We start from the raw sequence: 18,787 nt of genomic DNA, 5'->3' as shown, positions 1-18,787 counted from the left end.
CCGCGTTCTGAGCCAGCCTCAGGAAACCGGCGCAGACGTACCTATCACCCAGCGGGCTTTAGGACCCGGCGGGGCACCGTGGGACGGGGGAAGGGTCGGCGGAGGTAGGGAGCGCGTCCGTGAGCCCGAGGAGCGGCGGCGTCGGTGGCGTCGGGAGCGAGTGGGCCCAGGAGCGGCGAGGGTGGTGGAGGAGGAGCCCAGGGCTCGGTAAGCGGCGCCGGCCCGGGCGGGTCCCGGAACCTGGCTAACCCCTGCCGCTCCTGCGGGTTAGGCCTTGGTCCCGAGGCGGCTCTAGGGGCGGGGCCTACGCTAGCCTAGGGGACGACGGTGGTGACGGGGGGGGGCGGTGAGGAGGGGGGAGAGGGAGGGAGGGGGGAGAGGGAGGGAGGGAAGGAGGACAGCTGGTAAGGCGGGCTGAGGCTGCGTGCGGCTGGGAGGCTGGGCCCGGGCGGTGAAGCGGAGCTAGAAGCGTTTTGCTCCTCCAGGAGCTGGTCCTTCCGACCTTCCGGTACCTGTCGCGGCCTTCCCGCTCCTCGCCCGGCTATCCTGGCGGCCGAGATGCTGACCTTTGACCCCAGCATGGGGCTGCTCCCGACGCCTCAAGCAGTCTCCAGAGCTTCTCTCCCCCAGGTTGTCGCCGCTCCTGGGAGGCCTTCTGCCCAGTCCAGCCTGACCCTAGAGTGAGGGGGGCTTTGGGCAGGATCTCTGAGAAGGGTTAGAGGCAGGCTGGGCCGGTCTTTTGAAGTCTTTCAATTGTTCTGGAAGGGCCCTCAGCCTGCCGCTCTTTTAATTCTCTGACCGCTGGGCTTTAGCCCACCCTATACACAGAATCAGTGAAGCTGCTGTTTTCTTGGGGTTACTTGGAGCGAGCCTGGGAAACATACCTGTTCCCAGGCAGGTGTGGGGAAGAAATAAGAAGAGAACAAGCTGGTTCCCTGGGGAAGGAGCATAGGCTATCAGAGGCGGAGGAGTGCTGCCTCTTGGAGACCGGGGGAGTAGGAACTTGGGCCAGACTGGGAAAATGTTATCTGGATCTTCATACCCTCCCTAGTTCTTTCTTTCCAGCAGAAGTTTTGAGCTTAGTGAGAACGGTTTCTTTGCTATTGTCAGCCCTCAGTGACTTTGTAAACCAGAACGACTATGGTTTGTGTCCCTGTCCTTAGCCCAAGTTAATTGGATGTTTCTTAGACTGGACCAGTCTGCACAGTTTTCCTATGTGGAAGCTTTTGGGATAGCAGATCAATCAGTCTTAGAGGAAGGTGGATCCTTCTTGTTACGATTGTAAAGGGGGAATTTCCATTCTTAGTGATTAAGTGAGTCTTTAAGACTTCTTCATTGTATGTTTAGGCATTATAATTCATTCATTTGTTCAACATTTGCATGATTAAAAAAAACCTTGAAAACTGAAAGCATTTATGAACGTTGGAATCGCACATAGAGTTAAGTTCAAAAATCCATAAAATTTGGAGAAAATAGCCAAATCACAAACAGGTCCAGGATATATGAAGGTGAACTGTTTATTCAACACACATTTATTGAATATGTACTATGTAACTGGCACTGGGGTTAGAAATACGAGCATCTTTTCTCAACGACATCAGAGAAATGTATTCATATGAAAATTGTAGTGCTGTGTGTTACCTATCCATATAAAGGCGTTTATACAGTGTGAAGGGAATATTGCCATATGTGGGAGAGTCAGAGATATTTTTGCAGGGAGGAGATACTTGAGTTGGGTTTTGAAGGATGAGTAGGAGCTTGTACAAATAAGTTGAGCACAGCATGCACAAAGGGATGGTAAAAGTGTTAAGAGAAGAAATAACGTGATGTTTAAGTCTCAAAAATTTGTCCCAAACAGGATGTGTGGTGGGGAAATTGCCAGGAGGTAAGACTGAAAAGAGATTAGGGAGCCATTGGAGTTTTTTATGTTAGGGAGTGACAGAAGTGTGGATTAAAGTAATGAGAAATGAAGCAGTGAGACTAATTAGAGTTGTTGCAGTTGACTGAGAGTCTGAATTAAGGGTGCAGTGGGAATGAGGAGGAGGGGAATGGATTTTAGAAGTCTTTCTGAGATGGATGCAACATGACTTAGTGACGAGGGAGAGAGAGTAGGCTAAGGTTTCTAATTTTTTTTTTTTAAAGATTTTATTTATTTATTTGACAGACAGAGATCACAAGTAGGCAGAGAGGCAGGGAGAGGGAGGGAAGCAGGCTCCCTGCTGAGCAGAGAGCCCCTATGCGGGACTGGATCCCAGGATGCTGAGATCATGACCTGACTACAAGACACACTGACTATATTAATCCACTGAGCCACCCAGGCACCCCTAAGGTTTCTAATTTGAGAGATTGGGTGAATGGGAATTTCATTGACCAGGATATGGGTTAGAAAAATTAGAGCAGGGGCACCTTGGTGGCTCAGTGGGTTAAGCCTCTACCTTTGCCTTAGGTCATGATCTCAGAGTCCTGGGATTGAGCCCCACATCGGGACTCTGCTCAGCGGGGAGCTGACTTCCTCTTTCTCTGCCTGCCTCTCTGCCTACTTGTGATCTCTGTCAAATAAATAAATAAAATCTTAAAAAATATATATAAAAAAAAATTAGAGCAGGGGTGCCACGGTGGCTCAGTGGGTTAAGCCTCTACCTTCAGCTCAGGTAATGATCTCAGGGTCCTGGGATTGAGCCCCGCATCGGGCTCTCTGCTCAGCCAAGAGCCTGCTTCCCCCTCTCTCTCTGCTGAGCCGACAGCCTTCTTCCCCCCCTCTCTCTGCCTCCCTCTCTGCGATCTCTCTCTGTCAAATAAATAAATAAAATCTTAGAAAAAAAAATTAGAGCAGATTTTTAAGGGCTCGAGAGACTATGGAAATAGGTATAAGGGAGATAGTCTGCTATGCTGAGATCAAGTTGCTTGTGAAGTGTGCACGCGGAGATATTACTAGGCAGCTGGAAGTAAGGAGGCTTGGTGAGCTTAATATGGTGGGAATAGCTCTGCGTAAGTGAAGGCAAATATGAAAAATCCTGGGAAAAATAATGTTTGTTTTGTTTGTTTTTAAGGAAGAATCAGAATATGTACTTCTGAACAATGAGCTTCTCAAGGCAGGGACCATAACTTAGTAATTTTGGGGCCCCTTTTTACCTTGTACTGTGGCTGTGCTATTATAAGGTCTGATAAATGTTAGTTTGTAAGGTTGCAGTTACCTTTTGGGCTTTCTTTAAGAAGATTATGGGAGTCTGTCTTAGAAATTTCATTTTAGGGACGCCTGGGTGGCTCAGTTGGTTAAGCAGCTGCCTTCGGCTCAGGTCATGATCCCAGCGTCCTGGGATCGAGTCCCACATCGGGCTCCTTGCTCATCAGGGAGCCTGCTTCTCCCTCTGCCTCTGCCTGCCATTCTGTCTGCCTGTGCTTGCTCTCTCTCCCTCTCTCTCTCTGACAAATAAATAAATAAAAAATCTTTAAAAAAAAAAAAAGAAATTTCATTTTATACTTAGGTGGTATTCATGAGGCTTGTATGGTTCAACAGGAAAGGAAATGAAGAAGCTATGAGTGACATTTGCTGCTTGAGGAAGTTCAGGGCTTGAACAGGAGATAGACAGTATTAATTTAAAGGAGGCTCCTGCTCATTGAGAAGAGGATCTTACAATGAATTCTCATTTTGGGAGATGTCAGAAAAATGTGATTTTCAATCAAAGTTGCCTGAAATCCTGTCAATTTGGAGTTGGTTCCTCCTTATGAAGGTGCAAGTGCATTCCATCTTATATAAAATAATTTGAAAGGGAAGCTGAGGTAGTCATGTTTATTTAAACCTCTTCAGCTGTATTATTAGTTAGTGCAAGTAGGCAGACTCGGTAGATTCTGTTGGGACTGGCTTGAATTCTCTTCTGTGAAGCTACTTCATCTCTAGTAGATGAAGACGATGGCTGATACCCTAGGGTAAGGATTGGGAAATTCCTGGTTTTGGCCATTTACTGCTTAGTCTTGGGAAAGTCCCTGAATTACTTCCACTTTCAAGTATAGGCTAAACACCCACTCTGAGTTGAGCCCTTTTCAGAGGACATGTAAGATGAGGATGCTGCCCCATAGTGGCTCATGTACCTACTGAATCAGGCTGGTCTGTCCTAGTAATTAGAAAATAGAAATGGTGCTTGTCAGACAGTGCCCTGAGTTGACTGACTTTTCCTGGATAAAGTGGGAAAGTTGATATTATGGCTATCAGTTTGGAATTTCCACAGAATTTTTTTTTTTAAGATTTTATTTATTTATTTGTCAGGGACAGAGGGAGAGAGAGCGAGCGAGCACAGGCAGAGAGAGAGGCAGGCAGAGGCAGAGGGAGAAGCAGGTTCCCTGCCCAGCAAGGAGCCCGATGTGGGACTCGATCCCAGGACGCTGGGATCATGACCTGAGCCGAAGGCAGTGGCTTAATCAACTGAGCCACCCAGGCGTCCCGGAATTTCCACAGAATTTTAACTGAATATGGATTTTAAATATTTTGTAGGTCAACACCTGATTTTTTGCACTAATGGGATATTCTGATAGGGAGAAGAGCTACCAGAGAGAAAGATTTGTGGCTGTTTTACTTTGGGCAAAGTGAAATCCTCGTTGTAAAGTCATGGTAATAGTACCTACTTTATCTGTTGTTGTAAAGATTAAATACAGTATATTTAAAGCATTTAAAGAACAGTGCCAATAGTGAATATTCAGTAATGTTATTTATTATATAGCACCTTGTTTGGGAGGCTGTGCTTGGAGGAATGAGTGATGAATTCTATCTCCAGAACTTAAGAAAAGAAAAGTGATAGCATAAGAGGATTGTGGCCTATCCATAAAGGGAATTCAAAGAGGTGGCTTCATGAGTGCAGGCCTCATTCTGTTCTCATTTCAGAGATAGGAGAGACTGGAGTACCTAGCTAAAAATCCATTAAAATGGAAAGACGTTATATGCTTGTTTTAGAACCAGTGTGTGCGGTGGAATTGGTGGAACCTGGGTCCCTATGAGAGAAGCTTTTGTCAAGGAATCATGTGAAACAGTAGGATGTGAATCCAGCAAGTAACCTAAATCCTTGGACCTTCAGAAAGGAAGAGGCATATTAGGAACTAGTTTGAGAAGTTAAGGGCTAGGGTTTGGAAGTAGAAACACTCTGCCTTCTCTTAAATGCTTACAGTGCTCGTATTTACCTCCAGGGAGTGTATATGCCTTGCAGAAGAACTTAGGGAGCAGATAACTTCTGCCTAAGAATTTTACACACATACACACAGACACAGACACACACACACACAACTTGTAGGAGAGCCAGGGCAGGAGACTGTATTTCTAGTTTTATAAACATATTGCTTCCTCTTGTGTATTGGGTGAGTAGCCAGTGATCAGACAATGGTGATATTTGACTCACCCGCAACTTCTGGGCAGATAGGATTTTCATCTTCTTCACTAAGCATTGTGGATTAATATAGTCAGTGTGTCTTGTAGTGATCTTTCACAGATGGACAAACTGAGGCTAAGACCCTAAGGGAAGGGATGCCATTAGTGAGTTAATATGGGAAGAATGAACTGGGAGTAGGTGAGTGTTGTTCCAGTGTCTTTTCTAGAGGTGACGAATTTTATTCATCCTCTCAAAATTGTCTTATGTCTTCTCCTCATCTTCCTTTCAAAGCATTTGGTGAGTTTTAGGCTTTAATGAGTACTTTGCAAACTTTAGTGAGCATCAGAATGACTTGGGGAAGGGTTTTGCAGTCTCATAGTTGTTGACGTATTGGGCCAGATAGTTCTTTGATGTGGAAACTGTCCAGTGCATTGTAGAATGTTTAGCAGCATCCGTGACCTCTGTTAGATGCCAGCAGTATTTCCTTTATCAGTTGTGATGGCCAAAAATGTCTCTGGCCGTTGATGTTCCCTGGATGGCAGAATTGCCACAGTTGTGAACCACTGACGTGGGGTGCTTATTAAAAATCTAGACCTTGGGGCGCCTGGGTGGCTCAATCATTAAGTGTCTACCTTACTGCTCAGATCATGATCCCAGGGTCCTGGGACTGAGCCCTGCATCAGGCTCCCTGCTTGGCAGAAAGCCTGCTTCTTCCTCTCCCATTCCCCCTGCTTGTGTTCCCTCTCTCGTGTGTCTCTCCCTGTCAAATAAAATTAAAAAAAAAAAAAAAAAAATAATAAATAAATAAATAAATAAAATCTTAAGGAAAAAAAAATCTAGACCCTTAGTGTCAACTATCCTTTAAAACAACAGCAACAAAAAATTAAAAACAAATCTAGATTCCTAGTCCTTATCTTGAAAAGTCTGTTTCAGTAGTGGGGAAAGGGAGCTTAGGGATCTGTATTTTCAGGCACCTCAGGAGACTCTGCAACAATTGATCACAGCTCTGTGATGGGAAAGCATTATCTGTCCTAAGCTCAGGGCTCTACAGATTTATCCTTGACTTACTCTCCCTTTCATCTCTCTGTCTTACTGTATCTTTCCATTCATTATGAAATTCTGGTGGAGAATTACCCTCAGAGCACTAGCTAAGCCCAGTTAAAATATTATCAATTAAATCTTGTAGATTGTGGATATCAGTGTATTTCAGCTGTTTTTTTTTTTTAATTATCGTATTGGATACATTTATCAACTTTCTAGACAGATTCCTCTCCAGTGTTTTCTTCCAAGTTTTCTACCATTCCATTCACTTGTGTAGCACTTTACCATTATCAATATTTATATATGCATGTGTGTGTCAGACGTGCATGTGCAGCTTTTACTGTTTACTGTGGCACCTCTACCCACTGGCAGACTAGTGTGTTGAAACTCAAGATATCTGGACATCCCAGAGTTTGTTTATTAAGGCCAGTGAGTACATCCTCTTCGTCCTCACTTACCTGGAACCTGGTTGCAGTTTTCTTTGCAGAGCTTCCGCCTTGTTTACGTGTAGGTCACACCACTTCTGCCCTCTCCTCTGCCTTTTGAGAAACAGTATAGCACAGTGGTTAAGAAGAGGGACACTAGGGGCCCCTGGGTGGCTCAGTCAGTTAAGCGTTTGACTCTTTTTTTTTAAGATTTTTTTTTTTGAACAGAGAGATGGATTACAAGTAGGTAGAGAGACAGGCAGAGAGAGAGGAGGAAGCAGGCTCCCAGCTGAGCAGAGAGTCCAATGAGGGGCTCAGTCCCAGGACCCTGGGATCATGACCTGAGCCGAAGGCAGAGGCTTTAACCCACTGAGCCACCCAGGCGCCCCTATGCTTCCTTTGTAAAGTTTCTGGATCATAGGTCTGTGAGGATAAAATCAATTAATATATATGAAATGCTTAGAATGGTGCCTGGTGCATAGTAAGTGCTATTTTTAAAAAAGATTTTATTTATTTATTTGAAAGAGGGAGAGAGAGGGAGAGGGCGCATGTGTGCAAGTTGAGGGGGTCTGAGGGAGGAAGATAGGCAGACTCCACGCTCAGCGCTGAGCACAAGCCCACCTGGGGCTCAGTCCCATATTCCTGGGATCATGAGATGAGCCTAAATGGAGAGTTACCCACGTGCCCCTAATTGTTATTTATTTTTTTTAAGATTTTATTTATTTATTTGACAGACAGAGATCACAAGTAGGCAGAGAGGCAGGCAGAGAGAGGAGGGAGCAGGCTCCCTGCTGAGCAGAGAGCCCGATGTGGGGCTCCATCCCAGGACCCTGGGATCATGACCTGAGCGAAGGCAGAGGCGTTAACCCACTGAACCACCCAGGCGCCCCCTAATTGTTATTTTTTTTTTAAATATTTTATTTATTTATTTGACAGATAGAGATCACAGGTAGGCAGAGAGGCAGGCAGAGAGAGAGAGAGAGGAGGAAGCAGGCTCCCTGCTGAGCAGAGAGCCCGATGCGGGACTCGATCCCAGGACCCTGGGATCACGACCTGAGCCGAAGGCAGAGGCTTTAACCCACTGAGCCACCCAGGCGCCCCCCTAATTGTTATTTTTGATTGGTGTCCTGAGTGTATAAGTCAGGATCCCTACTAGCCTCTGTTCTAGTATTCTGCATGAGAGCTATTAATTTTCATGTATGTATGAATGTGCTGGCTTTTAAAAAATGTTTTATTTTTATTTTTAATTTTTTTAAAAGATTAAAAAAAAAGATTTTATTTATTTATTTGACAAATCACAAGTAGGCAGAGAGGCAGGCGGGGGGGGGGGGGGGTAAGGGGTGGGGGGGAGGGAGCAGGCTCCCCGCTGAGCAGAGAGCCCGATGCGGGGCTCGATCCCAGGACCCTGGGATCTTGACCAGAGCTGAAGGCAGAGGCTTTAACCCACTGAGCCACCCAGGCGCCCCAGTTTTTTATTTTTATTTTAAAAAAATTTTATTTTTTTATTAACATATAATGTATTATTAGCCCCAGGGGTACAGGTCTGTGAATCGCCAGGTTTACACACTTCACAGCACTCACCATAGCACATACCTTCCCCAATGTCCATAACCCAACCACCCTCTCCCTACCCCTCTCCCCCTGTGGCTTTTTTTTTTAGATTGAGGAATAGCTTATGTAATGTAAAGTGTACAACTTGATGAATTTTTTTTTTTACACATTTGTGTGTAGATCTACTGCAATCAATATAGAGGATGTTTTCAGCATCTAAGAAGGCTTCCTGTGTTCCTTCCCACTCATCTCCCCACAGGGTAACCAGTATTCCAACCTCTGTCACCATAGATTAATTTTGCTGTCTTTGAACTGCATATAGTTGGAATCATTTGTTTATACTTTTTCTTTCAGAGGTTTTTATTCAACATCTATGAAATTTATTAATTTTTTTAGCAACTTGTTCTTTTAAATTTCTGGGTAAACTCATTCTGTGTAGTACTTTATTATATGAATATGTTATCTTCCTACTCTGCTAATGGACATTTGAATTCTCTTTATGTAAGAAAAAAAACTCAAACATGAAATGCCCACTTCAAAAAATTTTATGACATTTCAAAAAAGGAATGTTCATACTGTAGGCACTCTGGCATTTACGTTTCTTGAACATGCCAAGTATGTTCAAATCTTGGAGCCTTTGCATTTGCTATTCCCTCTATCTGAAACACTTTTCCTGAGACTTTCACATGGCTCTTTCCTTTCTTTTATTCTGATCTGCTCACCTATCTCTTATTTTAATAGCCTACTCTAATATCCTAGTCTATTGTAGTCCCCCTAGATAGTTTGTCTTCAAGGTACTTGTCACTGTCTCAACTGGTTTGTTGTCTTAACACCCTCTAGAATGAAAACTCTGTGAAAGCAGAAATCTTACCTGTCTTGTTCACTGCTTTATCCCTAGCCTTTAGCACCCAACAGGTGCTCAGTAAGTACCTATAGAGTGAATGAATCCCTGACCTATGCATGATTTCTTCTAGATCATGGGCACACTTGTTTTTCTTCATTTTCTTTTTTTTTCCTTTTCTTTTTTCTCTTCTTCTCCTTTTTCTTATGTACTAGGTGGAATGTTTTAGGATGTTTACTTCAGCATCTGCCTATAGTGTTTTGGAGCCTCCCTGACAGTGAAGAGAGGGTGATAACTTGATAACAGTCCATTATCAGTATGAACCTGGAGCCACAGGCCATTAAATTTGGAAGCCTATGGAAAGCTATTCCCTGGCTCTTTTATTCCCTGGTTTCTCGAGATATAATTGATCTGTTATGGAGATTATAATTGATAGAACATCGGTATATAAATTCAAGGTATAAAATGTGATGCTCTGATACACATGAAATGATTACCATGATGAGGTTCGTTAACACATTCATCCATCACCTCATGTAAGCATATTCATGTTGTTCCGAATGGCAGGATTTCCTTCCTTTTTGTGGCTGAATAATATTCCATTGCATGTGTCTACCACATTTTCTTTATCCATTCATCCGTTGATAGACACTTAGGTCGTTGCCAAATCTTGGCTATTGTGAATAGTGCTGCAGTGAACATTGGGCTGCAGATATGTCTTCAAGACAGTGATTTCGTTTCCTTTGGATATATACACAGAAGTGGGACTGCTGGATCTTATCATAGTTTTATTTTTAATATTTTGAGGAACCTCTATACTGTTTTCTGTAGTGACTGAACCAATTTAAATTCCCAGGAGTGCACAGAGTCTCCCTTTTCTCCATATCCTTACCACTGCTTCTTTTTATAGATTGGCAAGTTGAAGCCCAGGGAAGGAAAGAAAACTAAAGTTTATATATGAGTGTATAAGAATTGGGACTAAAACCCAAGATGTTTTGTTTTTAGATTTATCATTGACATACATCAGTGTATAAGGTATATAGGATGATGGTTTTATTTACGTATATTGTGAATTGATTACCTCAGTTGGTTTTGTTAATATCTATCATCTCATATAGATAAAATACCAAGACTTTTGGTAGATTAACTATTAACTCTAGAAATTAGAGTGAATTTCTATTAAATTAATTTTCTGATACGAGAGTTGGCATTTATTGTGTTGTGTTCAAGAAGACAATAAACGAATAGCTAAATATAACTAGCATTTCTTGCATATTAGACATTGGAGGTGTTTGGCTTTAGGTTTTAAAATCTTGGAGCACCTGGGTGGCTCAGTCAGTTAAGCATCCACCTTTGGCTTAGGTCATGGTCCCAGGGCCCCACAGCATACTCCCAGCTTAGCCTGCTTCTCCCTCTCCCTCTGCGTGCTGTCTCCCCACTCCCCCACCATGCTCTCTCTCTTAAATAAATAAAATCTTTTTAAAAAGTCTCGATATTTGGTTATTTTATCCTGAAGGGATATGAAATGATGTGGATTTAAGACGTTTGTGGCTAGATTGCCTAAAGATATTCTTAAAAAGTTGTGTGACTTGAGTCTTTCAGAGAGAAGTTGTGCAGTGGGTCATGGGACCAGCAGTCTCTGAGGTTTAGGAATAAAAGACTTCATTGATTTACCATTGGGTTGGGAGGATTTGAAACCATTCCTAAGTTGGATGGTAGGTGAAATTAGTATTGGTATGTTGCCTGATTCTGTTTTATACTTTGCCTATTAAATCTTATTTCTGAGAAACTGTGTTAAAGTCTAAGATGACATTTCTGTGGGATTACTGTGGCTTGCTCTATTTGCTTCTTTGCCAGAAGGATTTAAAATCCCGGATCACAGAAGTCATAGTGTAGTCATAGAATGCTTCTTTTCCTTTCTCATGGTACCATAACATTTTCTTTGTGCTTTTACTCTGTTTCTCATGACTTGCCTTGTGCTGTGGGGTTATTATTTGTCTGTCTCTGCCAGTAGATTGTGAACTCCTAGAAGATCAGGTCTGTCGTTTCCTCTTTGTAACCCCATAGTGCCTAAACCACTGCTTTACAACATTTAGGTGTTTCATATGTATTTGTGGTATTTCAGTGATGCTGAGAGGATCATTCAATAGTATGTCTAGTTCAGTCCCCTTGTTTTATGTGTAAGGAAACTAAGAAGCACAGTGACTTACTCAGTGTCCTGTATTCTAGTCTCGTCTGCTGGTTGGTTGGTCCATTATGCCTTGCTGCTCCTTAGCTGCTCCTCATTTTCTTCAAAGAGGAGGGTTGTGAAAGAGGAGAAAAACCCTGGAGGACATAAATTACACTGTCGTTACTGACGTGCTCTACCAGTCAGATATTTTACTTCTAAATTTAAGAGCAGAGGCTGAATTTCTGAAGTCCCCCCCAAAACTTTTAGGGGTTCTGCATTTAGTCCACCATCCTCCGAACACTTTTCTGTGTTCCATGGGTAGAAGTGCTGGCAGGAGGAGGAGACTATGTTGTTAGTTTCCAGTCACATTTCAGACAAGCTTGGGTGGTAAATTCCAGTTGCCTCTGATGATGACAGAGAGTAATGAGATGAGGCCTTTGGCTGAATTTCCCCCTGTTCCAAATGGAGGGAGAGTGATGAAAATAATTTAACTTCTTAGGAAACTTGGTACTTTGGATTGGAATTGTTTTTTCCCCACTCTCCTATTCCCTTTTGCTTATTAGAAAGTATTGATTCTGAAATAGGGAAAGTGAGTTTATTAGATTTGGGGTGGACATTGATTAGCTGTAACCTAATTATAAATCCTTAGAGGGGCCTGTTTGTAAACAGGTGCTTTTCACATCCAGGAACTCAGTTCCTGCTATTCTTGCTAATCAACTGGTTGAAGCTGAACACATGAAAGATCTATAGCCACTAAACTTAGAATTGCATTGCATTTGATTTATTTTAATGGGGTCCTGTTGATTTCCAATTTATTTTCCCCCCATAAGGACATCTTCCTCTTGACAGCCTATTTAAAAGACACAGGAATGTTTTGAACGGAGGCTGTATTTCATGCTTTAAGGCAAAGCCGTGATCAATATAGTATAAATTGCCCCAAAGCATCTTCTCTTTTTCTTTTTTGTTGTTGTTGTTATTTTTTTCCTTCTGTTTTCTTTGGACCATAATGGAATTTGAGGACTCAGTGAGGCCTTGGTAGAGACAGATCTTAATAAAATTTTAGGTCACATCTAGGACTTTTTAGGTCCTCCTCCCCTTATTTCAGAATCAGTCAGTGATGAGCATATGCTGAGCCTATACCCTGAGCCAAATGCTTATAGAAAAAGAATAAGATGTAGTCCCTGTGCTAAAGATGCTTCATATCTAGTTGGAGAAATTTTCTGTGCTTTGTATTTTTTTATGCTCAAAGGTAAATCTCATTTTTGGCTATATATATTAAACAAAGACAGTGTCTGAGATATAATCTTTTACACTATTAGATGCATCTCTTCCTTAAATAAAATTTTGATTTTTTTTTTAAAGATTTATTTATTTATTTATTTGACAGACAGAGATCACAAGTAGGCAGAGAGGCAGGCAGAGAGAGGGGAAAGCAGGCTCCCTGCTTGAGCAGAGAGCCCGATGTGGGGCTCGATCCCAGGACTCTGAGACCATGACCTGAGCTGAAAGCAGAGGCTTTAACCCACTGAGCCACCCAGGCGCCCCTAAAATTTTGATTTTGATTTGAAAGATAGTGCATATTTTCCAAAAGTCATTGAACAAAATTAATTTTATTCTGTTGTTTTGGATTTTTCTGGAAGTAAAAATCAGGCTCCTTGCTACTGTGCATACTTGCCATTGGGTGGGATTAAGTTTCACAACTAGAGCCTAGAATTTAAGAGAGACAGGAATTTTGTCAACAGTAGAAAGAATCTGGGAAGTGAGGGGAAATGTGTAAATCCACAGTGGAGACCTGTGGGATTTCAAGTTCTCAGTTGTAAAAAATTGAAATTCCTTGAAACAAGATGGGAAATTTGGGCATGATTCATGGAATTGCTTTGATATAGAATTGAAAAATGCACTGAGGTTTAATCTGCAATACTGTTATAAATATATATAATTAGATCTGAAAGAAGTATATTGTTATATTGGGTTATTTTGAAATCGGATTTAATTTTTGTTCTTATAACTGTTGTTTTCTGCCTTGGGTCTCTTTCCAGAGGAATTTCTGAAGACAGTCAAGTGCAGTGTGATTTATGAGGCAGTGAAGGCCAAGTACTTTGCAGTGATGAGGGCCTTCTTACTTTGGGGAAATCAATGGAGCACATCAGTCTGCAGCACACTTCCTGCCTTAATGGTCCTAAGCTCAATCAATACTTGAAATTTAACTTCACCATCAGTCTGTGGGCAGTGTGTGCTTTGCAGCCTTCCTTCCATCAACCTCAAATATATAGCCAGATCTATTATAGATGGGGCTAGTTACACTTTCCTTCTTGGTTTTGGATCTGCTGTAAGCCTTGTCTACTGGCATGTTTTAAAGATGTAAAATGTGTTTTGCTGTAGGCCAAGTAATGATTTAAGCCTTGAAATTACCTGGTCAGGGGATGGGGTGTTGGACAGATGCACAAGATGTATTACATGGTTGTTTATCATTTTTCTCCTTCCTAAAAAATTTCCCATTGAGAGCTTTTTGACAGACTATCCAGCATCTTGGAGAGCATTTATAGCACTGATTGTGGCTTTCTTTTCACAGATTCTTTAACCATGGCACAGGTGGAGAAACGAGGGGGTTTGCTCCGGAAATCTTCAGCCTCCAAAAAGCCACTAAAGGAAAAAGTGGTGCTGATGTATGATGAGATCTTTATGGTAAGGCCTGGAGCTCTGACAATTCTGCACAACTTGACTCCTTAGTTTCTTGTTCCAAAATGAGAAATAAGCTCATCCCCGCCTGCTCAATTTCAGTTCTTCAGAGGTAGAAAGAGAGAGCAAGGGTGAGAGTGAGTGCGAGCTCTCTTGTGGTAGAAATTATGATCATGTATTAATAATTATAGATTGTTCTTCTTTTGTTGTTGTTTAAGATTTTATTTATTTATTTGGCAGAGAGAAAGAGATTATAAGTAGGGAGAGCAGCAGGCAGAGGCGGGGTTGGGGGGGAAGCAGGCTCCCTGCTGAGCAGAGTGCCCTCTGCAGGGGCTCAATCCCAGGACCCTGAGATCATGACCCAAGCCAAAGGCAGAGGCTTAACCCACTGAGCCAGCCGGGTGCCCCTAGATTGTTGTTCCTATAGATTGTTGCCATGAGCTCAGTAAAACAATTGAAAGAGGGAGGAAAGATTGGAAAGCTTTTTTTTCTGAGTATCTTTAAGAAAGACTTGCCTTCTGTATGATCTAACATAAGGACTCTTCTATCTTAGATGTTCTTGAAGTTCCTTTTGGCCCTAGAATTCTGTGATTCAAATATTTTTTTTTTTTTAAAGATTTTATTTATTTATTTGACAGAGAGAGATCACAAGTAGACAGAGAGGCAGGCAGAGAGAGAGAGAGAGGGAAGCAGGCTCCCCGCAGAGCAGAGAGCCCGATGCGGGACTCGATCCCAGGACCCCGAGACCATGACCCAAGCGGAAGGCAGCGGCCTAACCCACTGAGCCACCCAGGCGCCCTGATTCAAATATTTTTAAAAGATGAACTATTATATTCCATCTCAAGTTGTTAGTGGACAGAACAATTGCTTAGTCTATCATATTCTCCAATTATATAAGATAACTGACAAGTTATTAGTAATTAATTATTAGATTGGATTGAGGCTTTCTTTGGGTCTTCATAAGTTCTGATTGACCATGGTCCAAGCGTTTGTTGTGAAATCTATCCTTTCAGGGAGGGTTAGAGTAACCTACAGGGGTACTTACCTTCTGAAATTCTGATCAGAACTAGTGCATATAAAATGGAATAATACTTATAAAGAAGTTACCATGTTTTGAATTTCTACTATGTGCCTGGCATCTAAGTGCATCATTAAGTACATTAATTCTGAAGAATGCTGCAAGAGTGCCATGTTTTCACATGTGCCATGTAAAGAGCATTTTACAGATGAGTAAACTGGGGATCGTAGCTGGAAGGTGATGGAGTCATGGTTTGAACCTTAGTGTTTGACTCCAGGGCCCTTACTTGTTCAACTTTGCCACATGGCCCAGAATAAATAATGCGATCAAGTAAAACCTTTAACTCTTGGCAAGCCTTAGAGATTGATATGCAAAAAATTAATACAGAATTGCACAGGTCATTACAGGTGGTTATATAGAGAAAATGAGTGGGTACTCAGATCCTGTTAGGGCTCTTTCTATGTTAAGGTTGGTATGCATGGGACTATTGATTGAGTGAGCTTTGAGGATGGGAAGTGCCAACCCATGAGTAGTCTGAGTTTCATATATAGATAACAGCCTGACATAGAAATGTGAGAGTCAAGGGGTGCCTGTGTGGTACAGTCGGTTAGGTGTCCAACTCTTGGTTTCGGCTTGGGGCTGTGAGATGAAGCCCCACGTTGGGCTCCGGGCTCAGCCTGGAGTCTGCTTAAGACTCTTGTCTCCCTCTGCTTCTTCCCACTTGCTCTCTCTCAAATTAATAAATTAAAAAAAAAAAGTGTGAGAGTCAAAGTGTGAGTGTGACCCCTCCTAGGAGAAAGAGGTAAAAAAAAATCACTGAAGGAGTGTCTTTTGAGAAGGCCAGAAATGTTGCTTCTCTGTGTCATTCTCAGATAAAAATCCCGAAGAGATTCCTAGTATAGTATTTTCTTACTAGATGAAGAGTTCTTTTTTTTTTTTTTTAAAGATTTTATTTATTTATTTGACAGAGAAATCACAAGTAGGCAGAGAGGCAGGCAGAGAGAGAGGAGGAAGCAGGCTCCCTGCTGAGCAGAAAGCCCGATGTGGGGCTTGAACCCAGGACCTGGGATCATGACCTGAGCCGAAGGCAGCGGCTTAACCCACTGAGCCACCCAGACGCCCCTAGATGAAGAGTTCTTAACTAATGAAGATATGAGTTCTTGGTAGTACTTTTATTTATTGTTTATTTTGGTAGTAATTTCAAAAGGTCAACTTAAGGGTGATAGTGGGTGATTGACCTACTGGTTTTATGTCATTAGCCTTCCTCTAAAGTAGGATTTCTTGTTTTATTTTGCTCCTTAAACAGAAGCCTTTTCACTCGTTAGAATTTCTGTTTGAAAATTATTGCTGAGAAGATTTGTATCTTAGCACTATAATTTTGTTAACCTTTTGGACCGATTCGAATTAAGGAAAGAGAATATTAAAAGCTCTCTACAGAGAACTAAAGGCATACAGGAGGCCAAGTAGCAGCAGTCAACACAGGATGTTGTAAACCATGGCAGTATTGATAATGTGGTCTAGGTTCTGGCTCCTGTACTGGTGTAAATAACTTTGTGGATCCTCTTTCCTAAAAGAAGGATACTTTTTTTTTTAATGATTTTATTTATTTATTTGATAGAGAGGGAGAGAGAGTATAAGTTCGGGGAGGGGCAGAGAGAGAAGTAAGCAGGGAGCCTGACACAATGGGGGCTCAATCCCAGGACCCTAGGATCATGACCTGAGCTGAAGGCGGACACTTAACCGACTGAGCTACCCAGGTGCCCCAGCTAAAAGGAGGATACTGATAACATCTATCATACCTGGCTCTCTGGGCCATTGTATTTCATGTATGTGAAAGGGCTTTGAAGACCCTACAGATGTGATGGGGACATATCATAATGTGACTATCTTATTCAGATGGTTATGTTCACTTCTTGCTAGAAGATAAAGATTTGAGGGAGATTCTTTGAGCCATTATTTAACGTTTGGCACAGGGAATATATATCTACACACAGTGTCTTCCATTTTGGGGAAAAAAGCCTCTGAAACTATTGTTCCCTATTATAACAGTATAGAATGACCAAGCATTTTGAAAGTTAATTTTGAAAGGTAATGTTGATTATGTATAAGTAGCCCTTTCAGATGTATTCTTTTTTTTTTTTTTAAGATTTATTTATTTATTTATTTGAGGGAGATAGAGAGAGAGAGCACTTGTGTGAGTTGGGGTAGAGCAGAGGGAGAGGGAGAGAAAATCCCAAGCAGACTCCCCACCCACTGTGGAACCTGAGGTAGGGCTCTATCCTACTACTCTGAGATCATGACCTGAGCTGAAACCGAGAGTTGGACGGCTGAGCCACCCAGGCGCCCCTTTCAGATGTATTCTTAATGCTTCATTGTTGGCTGGGAATATTGAACCTGCTTGTTTTCTGGTTTCAGACAGAAGACCCGAGTAAGTGCAGTCCTCGATTTTGGGAGGAGCTGTTCCTTATGAAGGTAAACTTGATGATATTTTTGGATTTTCTTGGTAACTGAAGTTGCTTTCTCATATGTTCTAGGTGCTACACTAAAAATGCACTCACATTAAATACAGTTCACTAAAAATGTTACTAAAAATAACACCCTTCCCTTTCCTTGGTAGGTGAATTTGGATTACCTAGAAGGCAAGCTGGAATCTCTTGATGGTGAGGAGTTAATGAAGATCAAGGATAATATTAATTGCTTATTTCAACACTGCATCCAGGCTCTCGGAGAGGAACATCCAATTCGAGTTGTCAATGCATTGCAGGTACAAGGTTGGGAGACTAGGGATGTTTTTTTTAATAGGGGAAGGGAATTGTAATACATGTGTTGGGACCTGAGGAACCTTAAGTTGCCCTTAGGTATCAAGTTTTGTTTTTTTTTATTTTGTTTTGTTTTGTTTTCCTTTCAGTCATAAACATCTATGCCATGTTTGTTTAGCCATCTTACTGGTTAAACAAATTGACACTTGTACTAGTAATCTTGTCCGCTTATATAATTTTATTTAATGCCAGGGCAGATTGACAGAATTCTTATGATTATTTGAGGAAAGGAAGTGATAGAGGGGAAGCTATGAGTCATGGATGGTCTACAGCAAAAATCAGAAGAGATTCTTAATATAGTATTTTCTCACTAGATCAGGAGTTCTTTTTTTTTTTTTTTTTTTTTTTTTAAAGATTTTATTTATTTATTTGACAGAGAGAGATCACAAGTAGACGGAGAGGAAGGCAGAGAGAGAGAGAGAGGGAAGCAGGCTTCTTGCTGAGCAGAGAGCCCGATGTGGGACTCGATCCCAGGACCCTGAGATCATGACCTGAGCCGAAGGCAGCGGCTTAACCCACTGAGCCACCCAGGCGCCCAGATCAGGAGTTCTTAATCTGAGGTTTCAGAGAGTCCTTGACTCCCAGAAGTTATATGTAATATTTTATGTGTGTGGATACATTTTTTCTGAAAAGAGAGCTTTCATCAGATTTTCAAAAGGGTCTGTAACTTAGAAAACTTAAGAATCATTGTTCTTATGCTAAGTGGTATGGCCACTGAATAATTATTTCTCGAATGACAGTTACGTGCCAAACATTGGGTTGATGGGGATACATTATAGGGTTCTTGAAAGCAAAGACTTTGGTAGTTTCTTCCTAGCATGTAGGACAGTGTGGTAAATACTCAGCATTTTAGAAGCAAATTTTTAATGAAGGAATGATGAGCAAAATT

General features: G+C 41.9%; 1 protein-coding gene across 4 annotated transcripts in view; it reads left to right on the top strand.

The window, feature by feature from the left end:
* The window catches only part of ARMH3 (armadillo like helical domain containing 3), a 187,025-nt gene continuing 168,238 nt past the window's right edge, over positions 1-18,787 (top strand). For 2 of the 4 annotated variants that reach the window (XM_047701912.1, XM_047701915.1), the window contains exons 1-4: positions 55-207; positions 13,955-14,067; positions 17,495-17,551; positions 17,697-17,843. In XM_047701912.1, coding sequence (XP_047557868.1) covers positions 13,966-14,067; positions 17,495-17,551; positions 17,697-17,843 — 306 coding nt within the window. In that variant the 5' untranslated portion in view covers positions 55-207; positions 13,955-13,965. Of the gene's footprint in view, positions 208-9,229; positions 9,294-13,954; positions 14,068-17,494; positions 17,552-17,696; positions 17,844-18,787 lie in introns of those variants that run through there. The other 2 variants (XM_047701913.1, XM_047701914.1) reach the window with 2 other exon arrangements.

The sequence above is a fragment of the Lutra lutra genome, chromosome 14 (assembly GCF_902655055.1).
Source record: "Lutra lutra chromosome 14, mLutLut1.2, whole genome shotgun sequence".
In the NCBI taxonomy this organism is placed as follows: Eukaryota; Metazoa; Chordata; class Mammalia; order Carnivora; family Mustelidae; genus Lutra; species Lutra lutra.
Note: the sequence above shows the minus strand (reverse complement) of the source record. Positions and strands in the feature narration are given on the sequence as shown.